This window comes from Salmo salar, chromosome 09 (genome assembly GCF_965601325.2).
Source record: "Salmo salar chromosome 09, fSalSal1, whole genome shotgun sequence".
Lineage (NCBI taxonomy): Eukaryota > Metazoa > Chordata > Actinopteri > Salmoniformes > Salmonidae > Salmo > Salmo salar.
Window position 1 is genome coordinate 78012315 of NC_138299.1, and position 10731 is coordinate 78023045.

Genomic DNA, 10731 nt, shown 5'->3' on the forward strand with positions numbered 1-10731 from the left:
CGTTGAGGTCGAGTGATTGTGGATGCCAGGTCATCTGATGCAGCACGCCATCACTCTCCTTGGTCAAATAGCCCTTACACAGCCTGGATGTGTGTTTTGGGCCATTGTCCTGTTGAAAAACAAATGATAGTCTCACTAAGCGTAAACTAGATAGGATGGCGTATCGCTGCAGAATTCTGTGGTAGCCATGTTGGTTAAGTGTGCCTTGAATTCTAAATAAATCACTTACAATGTCACCAGCAAAGCACCCCACACCATCACACCTCCTCCTCCATGCTTCACGGTGGGAACCATACATGCTGAGATCATCCGTTGACCTACTCTGCATCTCACAAAGACATGGTGTTTGGAACCAAAAATCTCAAATTTGGACTCATCAGACCAAAGGACAGGTTTCCACTGGTCTAATGTCCATTGCTCGTGTTTCTTGGCCAAAGCAAGTCTCTTCTTCTTATTGGTGCTCTTTAGTAGTGGTTTCTTTGCAGCAATTTGACCATGAAGGCCTGATTCAGGCAGTCTCCTCTGAATAGTTGATGTTGAGATGTGTCTGTTACTTAAACTTTGTGAAGCATTTATTTGCGCTGCAATTTCTGAGGCTGGTAACTCTAATGAACTTATCCTCTGCAGCAGAGGTAACTATGGGTCTTCCTTTCCTGTGGCGGTCCATACGAGAGCCAGTTTCATCATGGCGCTTGATGGTTTTTGCGACTGCGCTTGAAGAAACTTTAAAAGTTCTTGAAGTTTTCTGAATTGTCTGACCTTTATGTCTTAAAGTAATGATGGACTGTCATTTCTCTTTGCTTATCAGAGCTGTTCTTGACATAATATGGACTTGGTATTTTACCAAATCTTCTGTATACCGCCCCTACCTTGTCACAACACAACTGATTGGCTCAAACGTATTAAGAAGGAAATTAATTCCACAAATTAACTTTTAACAAGGCAAACCTTTTAATTGAAACGCATTCCAGGTAACTACCTCATGATGCTGGTTGAGAGAATGCCAAGAATGTGCAAAGATGTCATCAAGGCAAAGGGTGGCAGCTTTGAAGAATCTCAAATATAAAATATACAGTTGAAGTCAGAAGTTTACATACACTTAGGTTGGAGTCATTAAAACTTGTTTTTCAAGCACTCCACTCTTGTTAACAAACTATAGTTTTCGGCAAGTCGGTTAGGACATTAACTTGCTGCGTGACACTAGTAATTTTTCCAACAATTGTTAACAGACAGATTGTTTCACTTATAATTCACTGTATCACAGTTCCAGTGGGTCAGAAGTTTACATACACTAAGTTGACTGTGCCTTTAAACAGCTTGGAAAATTCCAGAAAATTATGTCATGGCTTGATGAGCTTCTGATAGGCAAATTGACATAATTTGAGTCAATTGGAGGTGTACCTGTGGATGTATTTCAAGGCCTACCTTCAAACTCAGTGGCTCTTTGCTTGACATCATGGGAAAATCAAAAGAAATCAGCCAAGACCTCAGAAAAACAATTGTAGACCTTCACAAGTCTGGTTCATCCTTGGGAGCAATTTCCAAATGCGTGAAGGTACCATGTTCATCTGTACAAACAATAGTACGCAAGTATAAACACCATGGGACCATGCAGCCATCATACCGCTCAGGAAGGAGACACATTCTGTCTCCTAGATATGAACGTACTTTGGTGCGAAGAGTGCAAATCAATCCCAGAACAACAACAAAGGACCTTGTGAAGATGATGGAGGAAATGGGTACAAAAGTATTTATATCCACAGTAAAACGAGTCCTCTATCGACATAACCTGAAAGGTCGCTCAGCAAGGAAGAAGCCGCTGCTCCAAAACCACCATAAAAAAGGCAGACTACGGTTTGCAACTGCACATGGGGACAAAGATCGTACTTTTTGGAGAAATGTCCTCTGGTCTGATGAAACAAAAATAGAACCGTTTGGCCATAATGATCATCGTTATGTTTGGAGGAAAAAGGGGGAGGCTTGCAAGCCGAAGCACACCATTCCAACTGTGAAGCACGGGGGTGGCAGCATCATGTTGTGGGGGTGCTTTGCTGCAGGAGGGACTGGTGCACTTCACAAAATAAATGGCATCATGAGGCAGGACAATTATGTGGATAAATTGAAGCAACATCTCAAGACATCAGTCGGGAAGTTAAAGCTTGGTCGCAAATGGATCTTCCAAATGGACAATGACCCCAAGCATACTTCCAAAGTTGTTGCAAAATGGCTTAAGGACAACAAAGTCAAGGTATTGGAGTGGCCATCACAAAGCCCTGACCTCAATCCTATAGAACATTTGTGGACAAAACTGAAAAAGCGAGTGCAAGCAAGGAGGCCTAAAAATCTGACTCAGTTACACCAGCTCTGTCAGAAGAAATGGGCTAAAATTCAACCAACTTATTGTGGGATGCATGTGGAAGGCTACCCAAAACGTTTGACCCAAGTTAATCAATTTAAAGGCAATGCTACCAAATACTAATTGAGTGTATGCAAACTTCTGACCCACTGGGAATGTGATGAAAGAAATAAAAGCTAAAATAAATAATTCTCTCTTCTATTATTCTGACATTTCACATTCTTAAAATAAAGTGGTGATCCTAACTGACCTAAGACAGGGAATTTTTGCAAGGATTAAATGTCAGGAATTGTGAAAAACTGAGTTTAACTGTATTTGGCTAAGGTGTATGTAAACTTCCGACTTCAACTGTATTTTGATTTGTTTAAAAATTGTTTGGTTACTACATGATTTCATATGTGATATTTCATAGTTTTGATGTCTTCACTATTATTCTAAAATGTAGAAAATTGTAAAAATAAAGAAAACCCCTTGAATGAGTATCTGTGTCCAAACTTTTGACTGGTACTGTATAACAAGTATTTTTATATTCCACAAGTATTATCAGATGAACTGTTTTGTACAGATAATGATCAGACTCAAGTTACAAATACTGGTAAACACTCAAATACATTTCGTTGAAATGTTTTCACTAAAGTAGTGCACTGGGCCTTTACTAGTCCTGTATTAGCGGACTGGGCCTTTACTAGTCCTGTATTAGTGCACTGGTCCTTTACTAGTACTGTATTAGTGCACTGGGCCTTTACTAGTCCTGTATTAGCGGACTGGGCCTTTACTAGTCCTGTATTAGTGCACTGGGCCTTTACTAGTCCTGTATTAGTGGACTGGGCCTTTACTAGTCCTGTATTAGTGCACTGGGCCTTTACTAGTCCTGTATTAGTGGACTGGGCCTTTACTAGTCCTGTATTAGTGCACTGGGCCTTTACTAGTCCTGTATTAGTGCACTGGGCCTTTACTAGTCCTGTATTAGTGCACTGGGCCTTTACTAGTCCTGTATTAGTGCACTGGGCCTTTACTAGTCCTGTATTAGCGGACTGGGCCTTTACTAGTCCTGTATTAGCGGACTGGGCCTTTAGTAGTCCTGTATTAGTGGACTGGGCCTTTACTAGTCCTGTATTAGTGGACTGGGCCTTTACTAGTCCTGTATTAGCGGACTGGGCCTTTACTAGTCCTGTATTAGCGGACCGATACAGACGTCTTCATCGTGGGGGGAAAAAAACGTATGCATCCCCCATCGGCAAAAGAATTGCAGCACCCCTTCATGGAAACGCCTTCATGCGGAAATATTGATATAATAACTATTATATTGAAGTAAACTTGGAGTCCCGCGATGATATGTTGTGTGGTCCTCCCACTATGACTCAGAAACCATGCAGGTTATTAGGCCACAGATAAATACATAATGATGAACTTCACAGGGTGGTGAAAGTGCACGTGATGAGCTTGATGCTCCCTACCAATACATATCTTATTCTGGTGACATGATGATCGTTGCTTGGCTGCCGTTTGACAATTATTATAAAAAACCATTTGAATATCTCTTATCCATAATAATCTCATTATGCAAGTAGCCTACCCTCACTGTATCCGCAAGGTGTCGGCTAGAGCGCACGTGCCAAGACCAGAGTGGGCATGTTTCCTATATAACGCCAACGTTTTGTGACAAAACCATCAGTAGAGTTGAAAATGCAATGGAAGCCCATTTAACTTGTATTTTTCATTCGGTGCACAATGTCATCACGCACAGTCTTTAATCCGCAATAAATCAGTTCGATGGAAACACATCTCTGGTGGGAAAATGCGCATATTGTTTTAGGCTGAAATTCAAGCCAATGGTCTATTGTTGCGTCACATTATACGATTCTAGACAGCAAAAAGGTATTTCATTCATATTTTTTTCACCGGTGATGTCATAATCAGTGAATGGAAGTCAGATAATTCCAATCACATGGATTTGGCGCTAGATGTAATATTAATACATTTAATTTGTATTTCTCTTTTCATTACAGAGTTATATTGAAAAATATACAATTATATACAATAAAAACAACTTACATTTAGAATCAAGGAAGATAAAATAACGATTGTGGGCTAGATGCTAAATGCATTTTAGTTTTGGACTTGGACTATGAAAAATAAGTGGGGTTTTGTTTTCACTGTTTTTGATTTATTCACTGATTATCACATCAACCTTGAAAACAATAGATAGGCCAAATACAATAGTACAAGTCAACATGCCCTTCGTTCTTAGTAATATGAATATCAACAGCCTACTTAGTAATACAGCACAATATTTACTATTTTTTATATCTCTATCAATACTGACTTGCTTAAGTAGCCAGTTCTGCAGCATCACAACAACCAGTGGCCTCTCTCCCTGACTCCCCTCCTGCGTTAGCCAGATGGTGTCGCTGTTCACCAGTAAATGTCTCAGTTTAGAGGGAACCATGACATTCTCATGCATCTCTGCTGTAGGACAGACCTGTTTTAGCTTAAACAAACAAGGCTATTTAATTTACAACAACAACTCTGGTCTGAACACCAGGCTACTATATAGGATTTTATACAAGCCTTAATAGCATCCGAATATAAGGAGTCTAGCTAAATCTGACTGGAGTTCAACGTCCAGGATGCATCGGGAGAGAAGGTTTTTCTCGGCTGTCTTTGTGTTCTGTGCGTTATGGGGCAGCGCTTTGTCTGTGACGCGGTACTCCATACACGAAGAGATTGAGAGAGGATCTGTAGTGGCCAATTTAGCCGAAGATTTGGGACTGGAACTTGGAGGTCTGGCTCATCGCGAGGTAAAACTTGATATTTTCCATAGCAAGAAGTTCTTGGACGTCAACAAAAAGACAGGTGAGCTGTATATTGTAGAGAAAATAGACAGGGAGTATCTTTGTACTACTAAGACTACCGACTGTTTTTTAAAATTGGACGTTATCATTGAAAGTCCTTTACGCATATTTAACATAGAATTGGGAATAACAGATATTAATGATAACGCACCTCATTTTCGTAGGGACAGAATAGAGCTCGATGTTTTAGAATCAGCTACACCAGGAGAGAGATTCTCCCTTCCTAATGCAGTGGACCCGGATGTTGGTATAAATACAGTCAAAACCTACCAGCTCAGTGCTAGCGATCATTTTACCATAGAAATCCAGACTGGGAGTGATGGTACTAAATATGTTGACTTGGTCTTGACAAAGGCTTTAGACCGAGAGGAGCACGCCGTTCATAACTTAATACTCACGGCTGTAGATGGCGGGGTCCCATCGCAATCTGGTACAGCTAATATCGTTGTTAAAGTGCTGGATACAAACGACAATGCCCCTCGATTCGACCGTTCGGTTTATTCCGTTAATGTGACAGAAAACTCCGCGATTGGAACGCTGGTAATGAAGCTAAACGCCACAGATTTAGATGAAGGGCCAAATGCAAACATCACGTATTCATTCACACTTTACACCTCAGAGAAAACACAATACGTATTTGCACTGAATCCAAACACAGGAGAGATAACAGTGAAAGGACCTATTGATTATGAAGATATGAAATTTTACGAGATGCATGTTGAGGCTAAGGACAAAGGACAGCATCCCCTATTGGGTCAATGTAAAATTGTAGTTGAAGTTACAGATACAAACGACAACTATCCAGAGATAACCGTTAAATCGTATAAGAGTACAGTTAATGAGAACATTCCGGTTGGGACAGTCATAGCAATCGTAGGTATAAGCGACAGAGACACAGGTGACAATGGCAAAGTGAACCTATCTATAAACCAACAGGTGCCATTTGTTTTGAACAAGTCGTCTGAATTCCATTACGAGCTCATTGTCTCGGAAACATTAGACCGTGAGAAAGTTCCAGAATATGATATCACGCTCGTTGTGACGGACGGAGGAAGGCCCTCCTTGTCTGATAATGAAACGATAACTTTACATCTGTTGGACGTCAATGATAACGCGCCACAGTTCCCCCAGTCGTTCTACATTATACCCGTTATGGAGAATAATGCGCCTGGGGCCTTGCTAAGTTCCCTCACTGCGTTTGATCCAGACCTCCATGAAAACCAGTATCTAGTTTATTTCATCATAGAAAAGGAGATAGTGAACACCTCCATTTCCATGCTGTTTTCCATCAATCCGGAGAACGGTAATCTTTACGCACTGAAGACGTTTGACTATGAGATAGAGAAGGAGTTCCTTTTCCACATTGAGGCCAGAGACTCTGGTGTTCCTCCGCTCAGCAGTAACGTGACTGTCCACATCATTATTGTTGATCAGAACGACAACACCCCGGTCATAGTCTCACCGTGGCGCGTGCACGGCTCCGTGGTGGAGGATAAGATTCCCAGATCCACCGATAAAGGATCCCTGGTCTCCAAGGTGATAGCCATAGACACGGACTCGGTCCAGAACTCTCGGATTACATACCAGTTTCTACAGGTTACTGACGCCACCTTATTCAGTCTGGACCAATACAATGGAGATATCCGGACCATGAGAATGTTCAGTTACAGAGATCCGCGTCATCAACGGCTGGTTGTCATCGCCAAGGACAACGGGGAACCTGCACTCTCAGCTACAGTTACCATCAAGCTGTCAACAGTGGAGCCTGCCGTTAAAGCCTACTCTGACATGACTGAAGTGCCTCTAGAATATGACATATTTTCAGACTTAAACCTGTATTTGGTGATCGGCTTGGGCTCGGTGTCCTTTCTGTTATTGATCACCGTATTGGTCACCTGTGTGCTGAAGTGTCAGAAACCGATGCCCAGCAAAGCGGCTCCTCCCAGTAGGAACAGCGTGATCAGCGAGAGGAACTCGACCATCGCAGATTCTACCCTGGTCTCCAACGATGCCTACTGGTACAGTATGTTTCTAGCAGAGACCAGGAAAGGAAAGCTGGTAGTCAGACAGCCTGTGCCAAAGGCGGGCTCCAGATACATTGTGTCCAGTTTACCAAGGAGCACGGGCCTGACAGAGACCAGCGACTCAGCAGCCTCTACTCTGCAGGTAAGAAAACAATCTCCATCTGTTTTAAACAAATTACCTACAAGCCTTTTTTTGATAATCTGCTGCGTAAAAGCCATCATTTAGGGCGTAATATGGTACAAATTAAAATCTGATAAAGGGTAGCTGTGAACTACAAGAATGACCAAAACAACAAACTGATAAACCTTTACTCCCTCTACCAAACGTTTAAATTATACAATGCCATGCAACGTTTATAATAATGATGACATTAGATTTTACAAACATAGCGAAATGGACAATATATATATATATATATATATATTCCCATGCCCTTTAAAAACAATTCATTAAAAATAACGACGTAAACTTTTCTTTCTCATTATACACCATTCATAGACCACAAAAACAAGTGTACCGTTTTCATGTAGATATGTGAATGCTGGTAAATGCACAAAGTGTCGCTGCTCACCAATAAAACACACCTCTTGTGATGTAATCGTCACAATGACAGTTTGTTACAAGGAGGAAAGCAAGGTGTTTTTTTTATCTGGACAGCTCCCTGGTTCTAAAACCATCGCTTTGACAAAGGATTCTCTTAAACACGTCTCGCTTCTACTCCCAAACGGTTGACTATTTCCATATTATCACAATCCTCACGTTTTGAATTTTGCGTTGCGCATGATAAGCAATCATTTGAAACAATGGGTGTACATCGTATCATTCAGCTCTCGAGGAGGTACGTCTCGGTCTTTCTTCTTTTCTCTGCAGTCCTGAACACGGCATCTGCCGTTACCCATTATTCTATTCCCGAAGAAATGGAGGAAGGCTCCGTTGTTGCTAATCTAGCCACTGATTTGGGACTGGACATGAAAACCTTAAGCGACCGCAAGATGCGGTTAGATACCATAGCTAATAAGAAATATGTGGACGTTAATAAGGACACAGGAGAAATGTATATCGCTGAAAAGATAGACAGGGAACTGCTTTGCAACATTAAGACAGCTACTTGTTTTTTAAAAATGGAAGTTGTCCTTGAGAACCCACTGAGGATATTTAACATAGAGTTAGAAATAATGGATATCAATGATAATGCGCCACAATTTCGAAGAGATACAATACATTTAGATATATCCGAGTCGACACCGTTAGGTGAGCGATTCTCTTTAAGCAATGCAGTTGACCCTGATATTGGTGCTAACTCGGTGAAAACCTATCATCTTAGTGAAAGCCACCATTTTGGTATTGAAATTCAGACTGGAAGAGACGGATCGAAGTTTGCAGATTTGATTCTGAAAAAGGCTTTAGACCGAGAGAAGCAGGCGTTTCAAAATCTAATACTCACCGCTGTAGACAGCGGGGTACCCACGCGCTCCGGTACAGCCAGCATCATTGTTCATGTGTTAGATACAAATGACAACGCCCCTTATTTTGAAAAGGAAAGCTTTCGTATAAACGTACCGGAGAACTCCCCAATCGGAAATCTTGTAGTGAAGTTAAACGCAACAGACTTAGACGAAGGGTCAAATGCAGAAGTAATATACTCCTACAGTCTTTATACATCAGAAAAGACACAGGGCACGTTCAAATTAAATCCTGATAGCGGTGAGATAACTGTAAAGGAAATGATCAATTATGAAGACTTTAGGATATATGACATGGAAGTCATTGCAACTGATAAGGGGACCAACTCTTTGTCAGGTCAGTGTAAAATAACTATTCTAGTGACGGATATGAATGACAATCATCCTGAAATATCAATCAAATCATATCAAAGTCCTATAAAGGAGGATACAGCAGTAGACACGGTGATAGCAGTTGTCAGTGTCGGCGATAAAGATTCAGGTGAAAATGGGATTGTTGATATCCATATTGCGGATGAATTACCTTTTGCACTAAGAGAGTCTTCCGATAACTATTATGAGTTAGTAGTGTCAGAACCTTTAGACCGTGAGAAGGTTCCAGAATATGACATAACTTTTACCGTAACAGACAGGGGTTCCCCTCCGCTATCTAACAACGAAACGATGACTTTAGAACTACTAGACGTTAACGACAACGTTCCACAGTTCCCCCAGTCGTTCTACACTATACCCGTTATGGAGAATAACGCGCCTGGGGCCTTGCTAAGTTCCCTCACTGCGTTTGATCCAGACCTCCATGAAAACCAGTATCTAGTTTATTTCATCATAGAAAAGGAGATAGTGAACACCTCCATTTCCATGCTGTTTTCCATCAATCCGGAGAACGGTAATCTTTACGCACTGAAGACGTTTGACTATGAGATAGAGAAGGAGTTCCTTTTCCACATTGAGGCCAGAGACTCTGGTGTTCCTCCGCTCAGCAGTAACGTGACTGTCCACATCATTATTGTTGATCAGAACGACAACACCCCGGTCATAGTCTCACCGTGGCGCGTGCACGGCTCCGTGGTGGAGGATAAGATTCCCAGATCCACCGATAAAGGATCCCTGGTCTCCAAGGTGATAGCCATAGACACGGACTCGGTCCAGAACTCTCGGATTACATACCAGTTTCTACAGGTTACTGACGCCACCTTATTCAGTCTGGACCAATACAATGGAGATATCCGGACCATGAGAATGTTCAGTTACAGAGATCCGCGTCATCAACGGCTGGTTGTCATCGCCAAGGACAACGGGGAACCTGCTCTCTCAGCTACAGTTACCATCAAGCTGTCAACAGTGGAGCCTGCCGTTAAAGCCTACTCTGACATGACTGAAGTGCCTCTAGAATATGACATATTTTCAGACTTAAACCTGTATTTGGTGATCGGCTTGGGCTCGGTGTCCTTTCTGTTATTGATCACCGTATTGGTCACCTGTGTGCTGAAGTGTCAGAAACCGATGCCCAGCAAAGCGGCTCCTCCCAGTAGGAACAGCGTGATCAGCGAGAGGAACTCGACCATCGCAGATTCCACCCTGGTCTCCAACGATGCCTACTGGTACAGTATGTTTCTAGCAGAGACCAGGAAAGGAAAGCTGGTAGTCAGACAGCCTGTGCCAAAGGCGGGCTCCAGATACATTGTGTCCAGTTTACCAAGGAGCACGGGCCTGACAGAGACCAGCGACTCAGCAGCCTCTACTCTGCAGGTAAGACATGATCATTCATTTCAGATATGCTAAAATGTTTCTATAGCCAACCTTGTTTCCACGTAAACCAAAGTGGAATAGACGTTGAATTGACCTCTGTGACCTGTGGTATTTGTCCGTGTATGACTCTTTACGCATTCACCTTATGCGTAAATGCCTTTTTTCTTCGTCATTCAATGGATGACACTTCTGGGGTCATCGTGTTAATAGGCCTACCTTTCAGGTCTAATATAAATTCAAAAATATGTTCGGCAAAACAAATGAAATCCCACCAGCTACCTTG

At 42.0% G+C, this 10731-nt stretch overlaps 2 protein-coding genes across 2 annotated transcripts; both read left to right on the forward strand.

Moving 5' to 3' along the window:
• Nucleotides 1-4744: 4744 nt before the first annotated feature.
• On the forward strand, nt 4745-7519 carry LOC106611828 (protocadherin alpha-C2-like). The gene is made up of 2 exons (XM_082955506.1): nt 4745-7377; nt 7496-7519. The coding sequence occupies exons 1-2, from the start codon at nt 4987-4989 to the stop codon at nt 7517-7519; spliced, it is 2415 nt and encodes an 804-aa protein (XP_082811632.1). The 5' UTR covers nt 4745-4986.
• A 269-nt stretch (nt 7520-7788) lies between these two features.
• On the forward strand, nt 7789-10728 carry LOC145858035 (protocadherin alpha-C2-like). The gene has a single exon (XM_082955931.1). It carries the CDS (start codon nt 8040-8042, stop codon nt 10479-10481), a length of 2442 nt encoding a protein of 813 aa, XP_082812057.1. The 5' UTR covers nt 7789-8039; the 3' UTR covers nt 10482-10728.
• The last annotated feature ends 3 nt before the right edge of the window (nt 10729-10731 follow it).

Bases quoted from the DNA above. Each gene is read 5' to 3' on its own strand.
- LOC106611828 (XM_082955506.1), top strand. From the start codon at position 4,987: ATGCATCGGGAGAGAAGGTTTTTCTCGGCTGTCTTTGTGTTCTGTGCG. The intron at 7,378-7,495 runs GTAAGAAAACAA...AATCTGATAAAG, and splicing joins CAGCAGCCTCTACTCTGCAG to GGTAGCTGTGAACTACAAGA.
- LOC145858035 (XM_082955931.1), top strand. From the start codon at position 8,040: ATGGGTGTACATCGTATCATTCAGCTCTCGAGGAGGTACGTCTCGGTC.